The sequence below is a fragment of the Heptranchias perlo genome, chromosome 6 (assembly GCF_035084215.1).
Source record: "Heptranchias perlo isolate sHepPer1 chromosome 6, sHepPer1.hap1, whole genome shotgun sequence".
NCBI classification, from domain to species: domain Eukaryota; kingdom Metazoa; phylum Chordata; class Chondrichthyes; order Hexanchiformes; family Hexanchidae; genus Heptranchias; species Heptranchias perlo.
Genome location: NC_090330.1, coordinates 47,633,969 through 47,654,333, shown reverse-complemented (window position 1 = coordinate 47,654,333; position 20,365 = coordinate 47,633,969). Strand labels below are relative to the sequence as shown.

At 42.5% G+C, this 20,365-nt stretch overlaps 1 protein-coding gene across 8 annotated transcripts in view; it reads left to right on the top strand.

Annotated features, from left to right (window-relative positions):
* The window catches only part of tenm4 (teneurin transmembrane protein 4), a 414,166-nt gene extending 410,736 nt beyond the window's left edge, over window positions 1–3,430 (top strand). For all 8 annotated transcript variants that reach the window (XM_067986263.1, XM_067986262.1, XM_067986259.1 and 5 more), the window contains one exon: window positions 2,059–3,430. In XM_067986263.1, coding sequence (XP_067842364.1) covers window positions 2,059–2,817 — 759 coding nt within the window. In that variant the 3' untranslated portion in view covers window positions 2,818–3,430. The remainder of the gene's footprint in view (window positions 1–2,058) is intronic.
* Window positions 3,431–20,365: the final 16,935 nt, after the last annotated feature.

Below are 20,365 nucleotides of genomic sequence, written 5' to 3'. Positions count from 1 at the left end.
CACTTTCCTGAAGTCATCTAAGAGGCTCGAATAGTTTCTTTTGATAAATCCACAACATTTGTATCCTAGTCTCTTACCTCTTGTTCTGATGGTTTCACCATAGACAAAATAATTGTCTGCCTAAAGTCAAATTTGAGTGCAAAATTTGAACTGAGTTTACACTGGGAAAACAGAAATGGTGCAGGTGTTAGTGTTTAGATTTCTAATCTCCACAAACCTTGGTCTCAAAACACGGTAGTTTGATCAGGATAAATAATTAAGGTAATATATCTTTGATACTGCAGTTGAAGGTCATGACTTCATTACTTGACTGGTTAAAACTGATGGCATTTTGGTTTGACATTTTAACTTGCCAATATACCATAGAGCATTGATTGATGTCAACCTAGAATCAATGATTAATTATTCCCTGCAACTTTTGTTCCTGTTATTAAAGGGGTGGATCACAGAGACATCTGTGTTAAGAGTATACAGTCATGTTGTGGTTAGCATACTAGACGAGCAACCCAGAAATTATGAGCTCAAATTACATCATGGTAAATTGTGGAAATGAATTCAATAAATGGGACAATTTTTGAACAGAATCACAAGAGAAATGTTCCCTTCCTGGGCCCATGCTAGCTAACATTGCAAATAGTTCCCTCTCCTCAGCTTTTGTCCCTCTCCATTTTAAAACTGCCAAACTCTCCTCAAAATATCCACCCTCGACCCCCTCCACCCTTGCAAACTATCAGCCCATCTCTAACCTCCCTTTCCTCTCCAAAGTCCTTGACAGTGTTGTCGCCTCCTTCAACTCTATGTTGGAATCTCTCCAATCAGTTTTCTCCTCTGCCACAGCACTGAAATGCCGTAATGGATTGCAGCAGTTCAAGGAGAACACCCACCACCATCTTCTCAGGGGATCTAGGGATGGGCAATAAATGCAGCTTTGCCAGTGTCACGTACACCCTGAGAACAAATTTTAAAAATGTACAGGGAAAATAAGGTTCCAGTGCTTTCCATATTCGAGTCTTTCTCTTGTTTATAATTAGATCATTCTTTACTTCCTATTTCAATGTCACTGTTGCACCTAACTACATGTTCAAGTATATTTAAAATATATGTCTGGAGACTATTAAGGAAAATGTGCCATTACTTTCACATTGATGCATAAAGATATTTATAGAAAATCTGCCAAAACTTTTGAGGCAGCAAGTATTGATACTTTTCTCTGGGGTGACATTAGAATGTATTAATTGTGCCAGGAGGTAGGATCCATTTTCAGTTCTTGTAGTTTGTAGATTTTCCCCAAATATTCCAATAGACTGCAGAATTTATATACCACTTTTAAAGAGGCTGGGATGTCAGCCTCTATTTGGATCCAGACCTGCTTTATGCAGGTTCTATTACTCAATGTCCAGCATCTCTATTATTGAGCATTTAATTCCCCAGAGAAATAGAAGTTCAAAGCCAAACCTTGATAGACATTTGAAATTGCTTGTCCTCGTTAAGCAAAGTTCTCCATTTCATGACTGGGCCAAGAAACTCAGCATTGGACTTTCTGTTCAACATTAAAGTAATCAACCCCCCAAATAATGATTAATAAATTATTTGCTCAAAAATCTCTTCTTATTCCAACTATACATGTAGTGAGGTTTACTACAAGTAGTCTTATTAAAGGCCCAAGCCTGGAGATGTATGATCTAGTTACAATTTCAAAGCCAGTTAGGGCCACCAAGCAGTCTGAAAAGAGGGCAAGAGCTATCTAATAACTGTACTGCAGTGTCAAATCAATTACAATCAGAATTGTACAAAAAATAGAGCAGTAATGTATTTTTAAAAAGCTTTCATTTAATTTGTATATCTTCAAATTACTCTAAAACTGAATGTATTGCAAAACTTGTGGTTTCCAATACAGGTAAAGAGTTTCATCACGAGATTTTCTAGTGAAACACTTTTGTAGTCCCTCACCAGACCATTATAAAAGACTCCCAAAAGAAGACTTTGTCCCGATGTTGTGAATAAGGTTATTTTTTTTTACTGAAGATGATTGTTAATGTTGTTTTCTCTTTTCACTAGTCTATTTTAGGAGTCCAATGTGTAGTACAGAAGCAGCTTAAAGCCTTTGTTACACTGGAGCACTTCGGTCGGATTTATGGAGGAAGTGGAGCTGGGTGTCAGCCAAAAGCACAGCTGAAGAAGTTTGCAACGGGTGGTTCAATCCTGGGCAAAGGGGTGAAATTTGCTGTGAGAGGAGGCAAAGTAAGCACAGATATCATTAGTGTTGCCAATGAGGATGGCAGGAGGGTCGCTGCGGTGTTAAATAATGCCTACTATCTGGAAAACTTCCACTTCACCATTGACGGTGTGGACACACATTATTTCATTAAATTGGGGCCTGCAGAACGTGATCTTGCTATTTTGGGCCTCACTGGTGGAAGGCGAACCCTGGAGAATGGAGTTAATGTTACTGTGTCTCAAATTAATACTGTTCTGAATGGAAGGACTAGAAGATACACTGATATTAAACTTCAGTATGGTTTGTTATGTTTAAATACACGATATGGGACAACCGTGGATGAAGAAAAGGCTCGTGTCTTGGAGTTGGCCAGGCAGCGGGCTGTAGCACAAGCCTGGACTAGGGAACAGCAAAGGTTACAAGATGGAGAGGAGGGCATTCGCTCATGGACAGAGGGAGAAAAGCAGCAGCTGCTGATCACTGGCAGGGTGCAAGGCTATGACGGCTATTTTATAAAAACTGTTGAGCAATACCCTGAATTGTCAGACAGTGTAAATAATATCCATTTCATGAGACAGAGTGAAATGGGCAAGAGGTAACAGTAAAGGACCATGTGCCAACCACTTTGCCAAAGACAGCTGCTTATGTGGCCATTTTTCAGGCTGTGTTGTTACAATTTTTTTTTTAAAACCGTTGCACTGTAATTTCTGCAACGTGCTGAGGTTTTTTTTTCCTTGTTTTTTGTCTTCACACATTTTGCATTGAGCAGAAGGTATTTTGCAGTAGTGTGATCACAGTGAATTTTTGCTATTTTCTAACAGTATGAGAACTGTGAGCTATTGGTTTGCAGTCGATTTCAAGGTCAGAACCAAGAGTGCAAGACACATTACTGGTAAAGAAATGTGTTCTCCCAGTGTCTACTTAAAAATTCAAAGGATTATCATAGGCCTCTTTTGTTAATTCTTTGGGACTCCTTACGAGACGGATTTCGATGCAGCAGAAGGACTACAGCTGCATTTTATATCGGCGCAGAAAGTGACAACTTGTGTGAGAACTTTGCTGCGGTTCTGATTTTAATTTGAGACAAATCTCAACCCTTATGTTTCTAACACTGTATTCTGATTTTGTAAATAAGAAAGGCTGTAAATAAATGCAAATGTAGATAACTTCTAGAACTACAGCAGTGACCCTGTGTAGTCTTCAGTGGAAATAAAATGGTTATTTTGTGTTTTGAATTTTTTTTACTTGATTTCAATCAGAAGTCATACTGTAGGTATGTTGAGAGCCTGAAAACATTTCAGTTTGGAATTTTTTTAATTGTATGTGTCTGTTTTTATTGCTTCAGTTTCTCTTCAATAATTGTTTTCAGTTTAATTTAATTTTTTTAAGTTTGACTTTTTATTAAAAGATAAAAAAACCCTCCATATTTCTTTTGTTTATTCATTTATTCTTTAACTCAATTCATTGTTTAGTTTTAATCACAATGTGATTGGGTGGTGCAGTATGAAAAATTCCATCTCTCCCTCAGCCAATATAGATGCAATCTGCAGCACAAGAGCAAGGAATTGAAAATCTTTAACGCCTGTATCTAACCGATTAAAGTCTGTTAAAGTGCCCACTTAACACTAATTACTGGCTGCTAATTTGTGTTGTTTTCATCCTTCTCTAGGTTTTAAATAAGTGTTTAATGTTCTCTGAACTGGTCTAATGTGTGTTCTGGGATTGGGCGATGTTGGTGCGTGTGTATTTATATACATAAATGCATCACAATATTAATATCTCATGATATTGTTATTGTGACCCAATGTGTTTTGACCTTAGGAGCAGTTTTATGATTATTGCTTTGTTACTGTGCAATTGAAGCATCAAAAAATCATTTACTGTTTAAAATATGGTGACTTACTTCGGGCAGATTTTTCTGATTTTATATTTGTTTAATTGGAAGTTGAAGTATCATAAATGCTGTAATATGCTGTTAAATGGAAGTATTATATGAATCCCCCAAATTTATAATATTGACCAACTCCTATTTATGTGTTCTTTTATATTTTTATGCATTTTGTATAATATACTGCAACCATTTTTAGACCATAATAACACCCTGTCTTCAGCAGATTAAATGTCTCCTTATAAGAAGTGGATCATATAGTGTGCACAACAAATAAAAACAGCTGTTAGCATACAGTGGGGGGTTAATCTTTGTATTTTTTGATAGTAGTGATTCAATATATACAATGAAAGTGAACAAATAACTATTAACCCTTTAAATGTCACTGATGAGGATCCTCAGGAAGAAAAATTGAAGTTGGATATTTCTTTTTTTTTAAATCCCCTTTCAGAATAACTTCAATGGATTGTGTTTTAGTTTAATTTTACCCCTTTTTTATATGTTGTATTCCCCTCTCTTTAGATACTTCCTATGCCACATGCCCTTCCTTCCAGTGAGAGCAGGTTAGTGATGTTTTCCCAGACCACTGCTATTGTTTGTGTTCAAGCAACCATTGGGTAGCAGCTATCCAGTTTTCACATCATCTTTGTGAGACGTTGCTTAGCATCTGCTCAGTGCCTTTCCTTAACATCAAAGCTAAGGGATTTATCTTGTGGGAAATCATGGGTGCAAATATGCATCCTATCACTCTGGGGTGCAGTGTCTTGGTGAACCTACACAGTGTAGGACCACGCTGGCAAGGTCGCTATAGATAATTAGCATTCCAATACAGGTTCAAACCTCAGCTTTGAATTTATTGTTGGGATTGACATTAAATGCTCACAGTAGCAGTCATCATATACCTGTGTGTTATAGTGAGGAATTATCTCATAAAGCAATGAGGAGAAGCTTTGATACAGCATTTGATCATGATGGTATATAAGTTGCAACCCGTTTACTTAAGAAGACAACTGTATGGTTGAGTTGTTTATAGAGTAAGAAATCTAATATTCAAACCAAGAGTTATAAACCATGAGAGCACATTAAGCAGCTTGTGAATATCACCCAAACCCTAAGATTGAGTTCCAAGCTTTAACTCATTCACAAATATTTATTGTTTTATAAAGTATATTATGTTAAGTGATTTTAAAATATATGTATGAAATTTTCATTTTCAACCAGGTACAGACAGAATGGGCCCGATATTAGGAGGGAGGCGGGTTGGCAGCGGGGGGTTGACTGGGCGCGTGGGTAATGCGCCCAGTGAAATCGGTGGGTTTGGTATGCGATCGTAAGTAAATTGAAGCCACTTACCTTGGCTTCCGGTTTCACGCTGGAAAGCTGTGCAGCGGGCGGACTGTGCACCCACATCATAGGCTGTCAGCTGGAGGAGCCCTATTTAAAGGGGCAGTCCTCTGCTGACTGATGCTGCAGAAAATAGGCAAAATTACAGCATGGAGCAGCCCAGGGGGAAGGCTGCTCCCAGGTTTAATGATGCCTCACTCCAGGTCTTACTAGATGGGGTGAGGAGGAGGAGGAAGATCTTCCACCCGGCGGACAGGAGGAAGTGGCCTGCCTCTGCCACCACGAAGGCCTGGCTCGAGGTGGCAGAGGAGGTCACCAGCACCACCAACATACCACGCACCTGCATACAGTGCAGGAGGTCCTTCAATGACCAAACCAGGTCAGCCGAAGTGAGTACTCCGTCTGCCACATCACCGCCCCCACCCCACATCTCCTTCTGCACTGCCAACACTACTCTATCACATTACTCCTCACATCCACTGAACCCTCATCCTCATCTTACCTACACTTCCTCACCTCCCCAGTACTCATCCCAGCACTACCACTCAACCCAATCCTCATACAATCTCATGGTTCTGTCTCATACTCACCCTCTCATGCATCTCTTTCACGGTCAGCCTCACCCAACCTGCCACAGGACACGCATCACGTTTGTGTAGTAGGAAGCGTAAGGCAAATGTGTTGTGAGCATGAAGGGGAAGCACAAGGGTGTTTGAGGGTTTGTCATGGTTTTTACTTATATTTGATTTCTGATCAGCTCACATTACATATTATGTTGTCACCACTACTGCCACGTCTTGGCCATTCTTGACTGGCTTGTGCAATAAGACCCTTTCATGAGGTTCTCCATGAACACCCTTGATGCCACCCATTGGGTCACCCTACAGTGGGTGTATGTGTAGTTGCATGACTGCTTTGTGCAGGTGCCTGTTGCGCAGCACTGTGTTGTGTAGCTCCACGTGGCGGAGGTGGACGGCATGCCTGGTGAGGCTGGTGATGTTGCTCGTCCTCCAATGGAATGATGAATGCAGCAATGAAACCCCCCCCCCCCCATCCTGACGGTGTGAGTGTGATGGGGTCCGCAAAGTAGGTCAATGTTTTGGATAGCAGAGTTTAGGGTATGATGTAATAATTTTGAGTGTGGAGACAACAGTGTCTGAGGTGACAGAGTGCCCTGCTGCAATGAATGAGGTATTCCCCCCAACTGTTGAGGAATCCTCTGCACCTCCCAATGGCTGCTGATTGAAACACGTCTGCAACAACAAGGAGTGTTTCCCACAGCATTGGAAACAGCTGAGGAGAGTCCAAAATCACATCCCTGCTAAAATCTCTTCCCAATGAGGTCTGTCAACAACCTCAAGTACCTCCCTAACTATCTAAACTGTCATCCCGCCGGCTTTAATTGCCGGCGGGAGTCCCGCATGTGGGGGCTGCGCGTGCACCGATTCGCGTCATTGGGGAACCCGGAAGTGGGCGGGTTGGAGCCGGGCTCCGGACCCGCTCCGGGATTCCCCAATTTTAGGAACCCCCCCACCCCGCCACAAACGCACCCGCTCGGCCATCCTAAAATTGACCCCATTGAGTTGAGGGAGTATAACTAGAGCCAAAGGGATAAAAGTGTTACTGCAGAGAATGACATTCAACCTTGAGATAATGTCAAGGGACAGGCAAAGTAATAATAAAAGACTAATCTTAGCAGCCATTTAATGGTTTAGAAACTAAATGCTTGGATTTTAATAAGCAAACAGAAGTAATACAGCATAAAATCAAGGCAGGGAAAAATGGAAACCAGGAGAGTTCACTCCTTCTGCTCTTGATTACTTGCTGATGGTTGACATTGGTAAAGATTGTAACAGAGCATCTGTTTTTCTTCTCAGCCAGGGAATAATGGGTGGTATGAAAGATTGAAATAAAATTATATACACACAGGATAAGCCAGTTGGATATGAGTCTGTTATAATATATGACTCATTCTGACAAGTTAAAATATGTAAAGGCATGATAAAGAGTTAAAATATAAGTCAAATACTTTTTTAAAAAAGCCTGTAACCCATTTTATGTTACTTGGAAGCAAAAAATGAATCATTTACCAAAAACTGTTGCAAGTTCCAATGTATGTTAGTCAATAACCTTGTTAAAATGCAATCCTGATGTTAGTCATTTCTGCATGATTTACTAAAATGAAATGATACCACTGAAAGTCTGTGCAGAGCTGAGGTCTACTGGAGTGTTTTCAAATGAGTGTACATTGAAGGGTACATGGTTAAGGCCATTTAAGACTGAGCTGAGGAGGAATTTCTTCACTCAGAGAGTTGTGAATCTTTGGAATTCTCTATCCCAGAGGGCTGTGGATGCTGAGTCGTTGAGTATATTCAAGGCTGAGATAGATAGATTTTTGGACTCTAGGGGAATCAAGGGATATGGGGATCAGGCCAAAATGTGGAGTTGAGGTCGAAGATCAGCCATGATCTGATTGAATGGCAGAGCGGGCTCCAGGGGCCATATGGCCTATTACTGTTCCTATTTCTTATGTTTTTATGGTATGAGGACACTGGAAAAAAGGTTATTGCAAATGCACCTTCAGGTAGGTATGTGCTGCTGAATCAGCAGCTTGTTTTTATTTATCCTATGGCCTCACAATGAATTGCTGAACTAGAACTGAATTTAAGGTAGTTTTATGCTGTTCATTTATCTTCATTGGAAATTTGCATGTGCTCTCAGTGGCAGGAGACACTTATCCCTCTGTCTCAGGTGGATTCACGCCAAAGTCCCAGAGGAAAGATAATGCTTTCTAACACAACGTGCCATCTGGCCCTTTTTTTGTTTGTAGTATAGAAGAAAAGGCTGAGTTTTACAGGTGAAAAATTAAGTAATGGAATTCACTGAAGCTAGGGAATGGGGATTTCCCATTTCCAATGTCAAACTGGTACCACTGCATATAGAACAATCGGAGCTGTCAACATCAGGCAGATCCTAACGTGTAAGCCGTATACCTGAGGCATTGCAACGTTGTCAAGGCAATTACTTTGTATTGGGCACAGGCAGGTTCATCTCTCACCTCTCCAATTGCAACCTCAACCCGCCCCTGCCAATCGCCATCGAGCAACCACTATCTTCCCCAATCCAGGTCACCAATCGCCCCCTCTCCCAGTCCCTTTTAAGGACTGACCTAAGGGCCACTGCCGGCAATGCTAGCGACCTGATCTTCAAGGCCTCTTCTCTAGAAAGTTGCCTGAGGATGCCCATTAAATGTCCGCTGCTCGCCAGTTCAATGATAATGAGACCCAAAGCCCAATATTAATGAGGCTCAGGCCTATCCATCAGGCACAGGGATTGTTCCCTGTGCACCTGTTTTTGGGCACAAATGAATTTTTACCCCACTATCCGATGTAGCAGAAGAACACACAGGCAAGAAGGTCCAAGGTTCATGGTCTCTGCTGAATTAGATCTCAGCTGGGTCAGCTGTTGGGGTGCTACAAATAATTTAGTGTCCCGGGGCAGGGAGGAGACAAAATCAGCCAATGTTTCCCTTCTGATTGCTATTCTGGAAGACGTACCTATATTCTTATCAAATGAGAATATCATGGGACATTTTGGGTTGCTTTTCAGAGTTGAATAACCCAGCTTTACTCACTGTCTGGACTTACACATGACAAATGCACATATGAGTGCTGCACCAAGCAAACGACCAGCCCCCGTGGTACTGTACCTCAGCAACAGTCAGCACCTCCAGCAGAGAAAGGGTGAAAGGGAGCGGAACAAAATAAATGAAATGTATGTTTCTCTGAAGACCATGCAACATTCTCAAACCACAGGGCAAATAAGTGGCTAGTTCTTATGTCTCTGTCAATACTACTCCTGACCTGGTTTTAGAAGATGAGGCAAATAAGACTGGAATTACTGCTTCTGATTTTTTTCTCCCCTCACTTCAGCTTGGTGATAGATTTAACAGAGACACTAAAATGTGGATACAAGTCAGCTACCTACCAATTACTTTATTCATCTTTATTTTCGATAGCATGTAAAGTGTATGATAAAGTGCACACTTGCCAGCTGCTTTAGGAGAGAAGCAAGATTGAATTAAAATTGTTCATTGGTCCAGTAGGGCATAGTGCTGTCCATAAATTTTAATGGCAGTGACTTGGTTTGCATAAGACCCCTGTCCTTCATATGCGAAAAGATCTCCAAATTATTGTTGGTTGTAAAGTAGAAACCTTCTTTTCCCGCATTATCCCCTCTCTTGAGCATATACGTCTTTCAAAACTACACTGCAGGTAGACCTCTGCTTTAAGAGTTTTAGTTTTAACTATTATAAAGGAATGATTGTTGTCAGCATCACATTTTTAAAACAAGGCCCTTTACTAACACAAACTGCAGATGAAAATAGTTTTTGATAAATCATTCTCTTTTTTAATTTTCAATTATGAAAATTGATTCTAAATAATGTAAAATTATTTCCAAACATCTATATAAAATAAGTTGCAAATGTGGGTGTGTAGAATTCTGACCTGGTGTTACCAATTCAGGTCTGCTGTAGACACCTGCAGTGTTCAGTGTTGCCAGTTGCTCCTGTAAGCGGTCTGAGTGTCTTACTTTTGTAGGAGTTGACTCACACTGCCCCATTGTTACTTGCATGATAGCATGACCCAGGGTCATAACATTAGTAACCCCATGTGAATTGAACCAGATATTTGTGTCTTTCACAGGTGTACTTCTTCAGTCTCTCCAAAGGTAGACCAAGCAAACCCTTGTTGAGACGAGGTCATTGGCAAATCAAGAAGCTGCTTTATTTCACAGTACAACTTTTCTTCATGTAATAATACAAAGTAAAGAATGTGCCATCTTAGTCCACACCAATCTTACTTAATTTGAACAAAATGGCATTGATCTATCCTCTAGCATTTCAAACTCCTTCATCTCAGCAAGTCTCTCACAGCTTTGCCTTTAACAAACCTGACTGCCTTTACCCTTAATGCTTCGTAAAGCCCCTCTGCCAGCCTGAGTCCCAATCTCTATCTTTTCATCTTCCCCTGTTCAAAGACAGCGATCAGAGGACTTTCCAATACAATGGGTGTGGGGCACTTTTTCAAGTAATGAATTGCTGATTATTCAGTGTCTGAGGAAAACAGTTTCCATTTGGTATATTAACCACCTTTCACTTATTTTTTAAACATGTAAGAATACACTTCAATTTTAAAAAACTCAATATTATAAGTAACTCTTTGTTTCAATTCATTTCTTTGGAAAAATGCACAAAAAATTCCAAGACACCCCTGAATTTCCATGGTCAAGGACATTTACATAAGGTGAATAGGTGCCTGCGCTAGGTGTGGACGAGGAAATTTGCAGTAGATGCCAGCTACAGTGGAGCAGAGCTGGCAGGGCGGGACAAAAGCACATTTTTGAGGAGCAACTCTAGGCTCTGTTCCAGAAAGGATGGAATCCTTATGGCAGTTGATCCCTTTGCAACTGGCTGCTGGAAGAAAAACAGCTTTTCAACATTTAGTGAGGACAACTTCTGCCAGATTGCACATCTGGCAAGTAATAATATGCCTGCTTCTTGCTACGTTACACTGGAGGCAATAAAGGCAGAACTGGCAGTAATTTGGGCAGACAATGTCATCCTGCCAATCCTGCCTCTTTTCCTGATGTCATGCAGAAAGGGGGTGGAAGCAAGAAACAGAGGAATCCCCAGCACAGCTCAAGTGGGGTGAAGATCCAGCCTGAACAGGTCCCATTGCAAAATTCACCCACGCCACCCAGTTCTTCCCCAAATCCACCTGAAACATTGTGGATTTGTGGGGTTATTGTATCTGACAGTGTGTGGGATGAATTTTATGCTGTCAATTCACGTTAGGCAAACTAGATTGCACCAGAGTTCCCTCATTTCAGGACTTTTAACAGATTCTTAGAGAGGACTGATCTTACTGAAGTGAACTCAAATTCATGTCTTGGGGTCAAAGGGTAAGGTCCTATATAAATGCCCAATGAAATGTTGGAGGAATGTCATTAGAAGCCTGATTTATTCTCCAGTCTTGAGAATTTCCAACAAGTATGCAGTTTATCTGACTTATCATCATGATGAAAGTCTTTGACAGAAATGACAGGATCACAGCCTTCATTTTGACTTGATGTGGAGATGCCGGTGATGGACTGGGGTGGACAAATGTAAAGAATCTTACAACACCAGGTTATAGTCCAACAGTTTTATTTGAAAATCACAAGCTTTCGGAGGCTTTCTCCTTCATCAGGTGAGTGTGGGATTCCATGAAGGTTAGCACATATATAGTCAGAGAACAATGCTTGGTGATTACAGATAATCTTTCCAACTGCCCGTTGTCAAGGCATTCAAAGTGTTCAGACAGAGAGACATTCCATACAGGACGACTGAATATACAAACGGTCAGAACCCAAAGACAGAGAGAGAGAGAAACATCTGAAAGGAAGAGAAAGAGAGAGAATGACCAGTTGTATTAAAAACAGATAACTCTTTTCTCGCTGGTGGGGTTACGTGTAGCGTGACATGAACCCAAGATCCCGGTTGAGGCTGTCCTCGTAGGTGCGGAACTTGGCTATCAATTTCTGCTCGACGATTTTGCGTTGTCGTGTGTCTTGAAGGCCACCTTGGAGAACGCTTACCCAAAGATCGGTGGCTGAATGTCCTTGACTGCTGAAGTGTTCCCCGACTGGGGGGGAACCCTCCTGTCTGGCGATTGTTGGGCGGTGTCCGTTCATCCATTGTCGCAGTGTCTGCATGGTGTCGCCAATGTACCATGCTCCGGGGCATCCTTTCCTGCAACGTATGAGGTAGACAACGTTGGCCGAGTCACAGGAAGATGGCAACCTCTGCAAGACATGCCAGATCATCGACACAGATACCACCATCACACGAGAGGACACCACCCACCAGGTACATGGTTCATACTCCTGTAGAGCGCTTCTTGTACTGGATCCAGGAACAGGATATAATGCTTCTGCTGCTGACCTCCTCAGCCACCTCCAACCACACCTTCTTGTTGACAGCAGCAGGTTTGTTCTTCCCATTGCTGGAGAACATTATCTTCTTCCTGCTCCTTACGGCATCCAGCAGTACATCAGGTGATGCGTCGTTAAACTGGGGAGCAGCCTTTGATCCTCCTAAGTCCATCTTTAAACTTTGCCGTCTCTTCACAGAACCTCTAAACACCTCCAAATTACAGCTTTGAGTTGGCCCTTTAAATAGTCAAGCATCACGCCTGCTATTACACATTGGAGACACGAAACCCGGAAGTAAAATTATAATTAGGTACCCATGTTAAAATTGGACATTCCATCGCACCAAAACGTCTTCTGGGTTTCGTGCCCACTTTCGCCCCCCCCCCCCACTCCCCGCTCAGAACTCATATCTGCATTATTTTCAGGCCTTAAGTCTTTTTAAAGCTGGAGATTGATATTTGAATTGCAGGAACTACATATAGTGGAGGATAGAACGTTTAATATAGTCAGATGATACAGCTGCTGATTGTTCTTTGGGCATGGGGGAAAGTGTTCGGTGAGATATGTTGAGCTGGGGTGATTTGTAAGTACCATTGTTAGGGTGGAGCAGGGGAATGTATTCTGCATGATATACTTAAATAACTCTTGAGGACTGTTAGAACATGTGTTGCATTTAAATTGGATTGTCGTTGCATGGTCCATGTGGTGTATTCAGATGCAATGAATGTACGTTCAATAAAGACCCGAATCATGAGATAAATTTAAATATACCACTGTTACAAAAAAATTAACTTTACTGAGATAAATATTTTCACTAACGAAGGTTATGGAGTATTTCACACAGACAACAAAGGAAGAGCTGAAACAAATAAAAAAAGTCAACAAAGAAAGGTGTTCACATTCCTCGAACAGTCAGGAACATCCTGCTGTGAAAGTTCCATTTTGAAATCATAATCTTGGCTCCCCTAAATTTTTGGATCTTTTGTGATGTGGTTTGTATGGGAATCACTGCTAATAATTAAAATATACAAAAGAAAAGTGGAGACATCTTTGATGATTTTCTTTTAATTGAGAAACTATGTTGAAAGGAGACCATCAAAGTTGGAAACAGTAAAGGGTTGATTTAACAAAATCACACTTCTGGTGGGAAGCTTTGCCTGCCAGGAGTGCACATGCATAAAATCAGCCCTTAAAAGAAATTAGATAAATTTCTCTTTGGTCAACTGACACATACACAATCTATCATCATGTTTAAGAGTTTCCAATTCAAACTACTGTAGGATTTCTGTTTGCCTAATATGAAAGTTCTCTCTAGTCAGGATACAGCCACTTACCTAAGTCTAGATGGTATTGGTGCAGCTTGGCAGACCCAAGGCTTAGGGACCCCCAAATGTGTCCATGAGTACTAATTTAACCAGCCAAAATCGTGCACCTTATCTCAGTAGATCACTGGATTCCACTACTTCTGCAACTAGACTCACCTTATCCATTAGGCCATTGGTCTGAAAGTTATCTGGAGCCACAGTACAAGTCTATCACTCCAGGTTCCATTAGTGAATAAGGTTGGCTGATTAATCATTAATGTATCCTGGAAGAATGCAGGTCTGCCTGGTCCAGATGTTGGAATACCAAGTTTGATAAGGAGCGTTGACTTGATTCTGTGTTTCCATCCCCAAGCATGACATGATAGAACTTATTCAACCCCAAAGAGACGTCACATATCTCCCCCAAGGATGGCACTAGGAGCTCCTCAAGAGCAGCATGGTGAGCAGCACAACTTACTATACAATATTTCAGTGGATTAGCACTATCCTCTAAGCACAGCATGGACACATACCATGCCGCATTCGGTATGGTTCCAGCAGTTGGAAGTGCAGAACTTCACGAGGAGCTACTTGCCTATCTAAAACCCTATCATTGTGAGCACCAAGTATTGTATATATGAGTGCATGTTTTCCAACCAGACCTCCAGGTAACACCTTTCAGCAATAGTTGTGTAAGAGTCTTATACAGGGCTTGGGCCATGCTGGCTGTTTAAATATTCAAGACTTCCAAATCCAATGCCTCAAACTTGATTTACTTGTCACCAACTGTTTAATCCAGGTCCTTATCTGAGGGGCTCTGAAAAAGAAACCTGCCCACCATGATGGCGATATCCATTCCAGGAGACTCAGTAACAGGTTACTTTAGGCTGGAGCTTACCCACCTTCTCTGCACCTACCCTTTTTGTCACACATCCATCCCATAACTTGGTCCTGGTTATTGCACATGGGCCAGAAAAAGCCTTACTTTGCATATCAAGGAATTCTGAACCATGAATGAGCACTGCTTGGATATGTCTTATACACCACAAGTTTCATCTGCACTGGGACTTGAAGAAAGTTGAGAAAGATCAAAACATCCTTTCTTCTCAACATGACCCTAGAAAATTGTGTCCAGGCTGCAATTGACATCCACTAGGAACCAAAGGGTACTGATACGAATCAACAATGAGGACAGATGCCCCTTGAGTCTTCCAGTCAATACCTTTAAAATCACCTCTTGATCCATGCAAGATCATAATACGGCACTTGGGGTTACCCACTGGTTAGCCCATTATTGAAGCTGGTGAGCAGAGCTCAGTAGATCACCAAGTGTGTCTGCTAGCAACACAATATCATTTGCAAAAAGGAGCAGACACTGCAGGTCCACTCCATACAATGCCATCCAACACATCATTGATAAAAACATGGAGTAGGATGGATTAGGATAACCTTGTTGCTTGAGGCACTAGGTCAAAAGTTTTACAAAAATCAATGGAAGTCACATCACCGAAGCCTTATGATTCTCTGCGATTTTGTATATAGACAGAATCTGTACAACACCTTCCTTATGAGAATTCGATCCAACCTGGTGCTTTCTGATTGCTCTGCAGGCTTCCAGAGCATCTGTTTTGCATGCCATGACAAGCTGCAGAAGCATTCATATTAGTGAGATTCCTCAGACATTTTCGGGCTCGCTAGGATCCCCCTTCTTGTGGATAGAAATCACAACTATGGGATACTTGTATTCATGCATGCCTCAACCGAATCCTGATACGCTGCCTCATAAGAGGAGTCAGTGATATGTGGTGCTGTTCTCAAGGACAATTGCCGTTGGCCCACTCCCTCATCTAGAGCAGCTTTTAGGAATGTGGCATTAATACTTGCCACCCGACGATTAGCTCGGTGATGCAGTGCAGAATCCACTTCCTCCCATCAAACTGGTTCATTAAGACCTTTATTTCTAATCTCCATGCCAATGGGTCCTTACTACAACCTGTTGGGTCAGATGACAACTCAGTATAATGATCTGTCCAGAACTTGAGGGTATCCTCATGGGATTGTTGGCGAGCACTGGACTTGTCAGTGTCATTGGCACTCGCCCAGAGAAATCTTCTGACCATGATTGATGACTTTAGCCAATGGAAAAAACAATTAAGCATCATTTTTGTGTAATGCACATTATTGTGAATGGATGAACCCCACTAATCCCACCTAATTATTGTAATGACCCTATTGGCCTTACAACACACTCATCACAATTTATCTTTATAGCAGCTTTTGATTGTTCTTATGTGGCTCCAATTATTTCTCTAAAGACATTCTTCTTTCTTTTAAACAACTCTCCTTCCCTTAGTGGATAATTGTCTAGCAGGCTGTAACTTCAGTTTGCTTATGATGTCAACTGCCAAGACAATGAAATCATTAACCACATCATTTACTGTTGGGTCTGCCCTATTGGCAGGTAAAGCAGGAAGTAATAATTAAGTGACAACTAGCTTGGATTTTAAAGCCTGAATATTGTTGAAGGCAGGAAATTCTGAAGAAATAAAGAGATCCACAGTTTCAAGGCCCTTGAAAAGAATAAGTTAGAGTACAAGATTTTGTGTGATGACTTGAGTTCAACACAGCAAAGATGTAGAGAGGAGGAAGAGGTTGTAGGATGGCTTATATGCAGCTTAGGGGGATGGGGTAAAGTGAGTAAGTTCAAAGTAGCATTGTCCATTATATTATCAGTATAGGCAGTCAAGGAAGTTTGCATCAGATAGAGAGATTAGATGCTAGAGGTGAGACTAGAATCAGCTATTAGATGACAAGGTTGTTTCTTGAACCTTGTCCAGGAGTTTGAGAGCTGTGTTAAAATAATCTCCGAGATATGGGACCAATATTGAAGTGTTGGACAAATGTGGGATTAGAGAAAGTCAAGCATGTTGAGGAGAAAAGAAGTGCTTGCCCAAAAGGGGAAACTATGCTTCTTTGAGGCAGCTTAAGCAATGAAGGAGATGTACAAGTTCATTTGAGGTAATAGGAAATAGAATCACAGAATCATAGTAAGGTTACAGCACGGAAGGAGGCAATTTGGCCCATTGAGTCCATGCCGGCTCTATGCACAAGCAATCCAGCTAGTTCCGCCCCCCTCCCTATCCCCGTAGCCCTGCACATTTTTTCGTTTCAAGTACATATCCAGTTCCCTTTTGAAGTCCATGATTGAATCTGCCTCCACCACCCCCTCGGGCAGTGCATTCCAGATCCCAACCACTTGCTGTGTAAAAAAGTTTGTCCTCATGTCACGTTCTCTGTTCCAAGGAGAACAATCCCAGCTTCTCCAGTATATCCATGTAATTTAAGTCCCTCATCCCTGGAATCATTCTAGTAAATCTCCTCTGCACCCTCTCTAAGGCCTTCACATCCTTCCTAAAGTGTGGTCCCCAGAACTGTACACAATACTCCAGTTGTGGTCGAAGCAATGTTTTATAAAGGTTCTTCACGACTTCCCTGCCTTTGCACCTTATGCCTCCACCTATAAAGCCTAGGACCCCGCATGCTCCCTCAACCGCCCTCTCAACCTACCCTGCCATCCCCAATGACCTGTGCACACATACCCCCAGATCCCTCTGCTCCTCCACCCGTCCCAGAATTGTGCCCTCCAGTTTATATTGCCTCTCCTCTTCCCTCTCACCGAAATGCATCATCACTCATCTTTCCGCGCTAAACCTCATCTGCCACATGTCCGCCCATGCCACCAATGTGTCTATATCCCCCTGAAGTCTATCACTATCCTCCCCACTGTTCACTACCCCTCCAAGTCTTGTGTCATCTGCAAACCCCGAAACCGTGCCCTGTAATCCCAAGTTCAAGTCATCAATACATAGCGAGAAAAGCAGTGGTCCCAGCACCGACCCCTGAGGAACACCACTGCACACCTCCCTCCAGTCTGAAAAACAACCGTTCACCTCCAATCTCTGCTTCCTGTCATCTAGTCAATTCTATATTCATGTTGCTATTGCCCCCTTTATTCCATAGGAAAGATGCTTGAGGGTATCTTTAGGGATGTAATATATGACAACTTGGATAGAGAGGGACATATTGGGCACACCCAACATGGCTTCAAAAAAAGTCATGTCCAAAAAATTTGATTAAATTTTTTGAAGAAGTCACCAAGATGGTGGATGAGGGAAGCCCAGTAGGCATTGTCTACTTAGACTTCCAAAAAGCATTTGACAAGAGGCTTCTCTAGAAGATCGAAGCCTGCGGTATTAGTGGTAATGTATTGAGCTGGATTGAGAATTGTCTGGAAGGTCGTAGCAGAAAGTAGTTATAGGTGGATTTGGATCTGTTTGAAGACCGGTCACCAGTGGTGTCCGGCAGGGATCGGTGTTGGGACTGTTGCTCTTTACTATTTTTATTAATGATCTAGATGTAGGTATTGGGAGTATGATCTGCAAATTTGCAGATGACACCAAGATCTGTGCAAGTGTCGGGGCTGTAGACGATGCTCGACTGCTTCAGGCAGATCTTGATATGTTGGTGGTCTGGCAAATGGTGTTTAATTTGGAAAAATACCATGTTATGCATGTGGGCAGAACAAACGCTCAACATTTGTTGCTCAACATCAGGGTAAAGCATTAAAGCAGGTGGAGAAAAAGAGAACTGGGCGTTCTGATGCATAGATCTCTTAAAGATCCACGAGCAATGCCGTGAAGTGATAACTGGAACAAATAGGGTGCTGGGGTGCATTTATAGGACAGTTGATTATAAGACAAAGCAAATTATTTTATCCTTGTACAAGACTTTGGTCAGGCCTCAATTGGAATTCTGTGTCCAGTTTTGGCCTCCTCACATGGTGGGTGATATTGGGGCTTTGGAAAGGGTGCAGAGGAGAGCCAATAGCCTAATTCCCTGCTTACGGCATCTTAGTTATCAAGATAGGCTAAAAGAGCTGGGACTCTACACTTTAGAGAAGCATAGACTTAGGGGTCATCTGATCGAGGTTTGTAAAATGATGAAAGGAATAGATTACGTTTCAGTTGACAGTTTGTTCCAACTAAATACGTTAAAATTGTGACCCCTGGTCCTCCCTAAGTTGTACAAGGCCGGATCTAGGTTCGATGTCAGGAGATGGTTCTTTTCCCAGAGAATAAGGGAACGCTGGGACAGGCTGCTGGCTAAAGTGGTGGACGCCGATTTGCTGAATTCCTTCAAGCAAGAGCTGGATCTGTTTCTGGCTGGGCCGGAGATCACCTCTTACAAAAGGTAGCTCATGTAATGCATAGAATTATCAGAGTCAGAGTGATCTCCTGGACTAGTTTCGATCGCCAAAGCGGTCAATGAAGAATTTCCCAGATTTTCTCCCCTCCAAATTGGTCTGGGTTTTTAAAAAAATCTGGTTTTTGGCCTCTCCCAAGAGATCACATGATGTGGGGTGGGGAGTGTATATATTGTGATACACAAGATATCACAATTGTGTGGGACAGGCTGGATGGACCAGAGGGTCTTATCCTGTCTGTCATTGTTCATATGTTCAAGAGGATGCAGAGGAGATTTACTAGAATGGTAGCAGGGATGAAAGACTTCAGTTGTATGAAGAGACTAGAGAATCTGGGGTTGTTCTCTTTAGAGCAGAGAAGATGAAGGAGAGATTTGATAGAGGTGTTCAAAATCATGAAGGGTGCTGACAGAGTAAATAAGGAGAAACTGTTTCCAGTAGCAGAAGGGTCGGTAACCAGAGGACACAGATTTATGTTAATTGACAAAAGCACCAGAGGCAACATGAAGAAATAATGAGGCCAAGAATAAAGAAGGACTAAGGCTAGAGCCATCAAAGGGGATAGGGTCATTTTCATGATTGAGACAGCCCACCAGCACTTGTAAGAATGCTTCAGCAGCATCTACCATGATCTACCCTTGTAAAGTAGAGGGGTCCATTAAGACCCTTCGGCGATCTACTACTCTAATCTGGGGAAGGTCCGGGGCTGGAGAAAGTTCCACTGAGGACTGAGGGTGAGGTGGCCAGAATTCCTGGATAGCACAGGACTCCCCAACACTCCCCTTTGATGTGGGGGGGGGGGGGGGGGGGGGCAAATGAGCAGAGGAATCACACTCTTCCCCACCCCCCCATCAGAAAATGACAAGCTTCAAGAAACAGAGGGTGATCTGGCACTTAGCCCGGACCAGAAGTTTAGACCCTGTGGGGGAAAAATTCGATAAGGCCCATTTTCGGGCAGGGGTCGCGGTATGCGCTAGTACCCCGCGCCTGATGGCCCCTACGCAGGCAGCGTGTGAACTTTGTGCTGCCTGCTACTTACTATGATATCTCCGTGCAGCCTCTCAGCAGCGCGGGTAGCGCTGGCTGCGCGGAGAATGAGGAAGCTGGAAATGGGGCATGCTCAGCGCATGTCATCAGCAGCCTGCACCTCTTAAAAGTGCAGGTGCACATTTCAAAAGGCAGCTACACAGCTTACTAGGAGAAGGGAAAGATGGCCTCGAGGATAGCAGGACCGGCATGAGCGAGGGCTCCACCCTTCTCCGATGATGCACTGGAGGCCATGGTGGAAGGGGTGGAGGAAAGGAGGGCCAACATGTACCCACAGGGTGGCAGGAGACCCTCCAGTCTGCAGCTCCGCAGGAAGTCAACGCCAG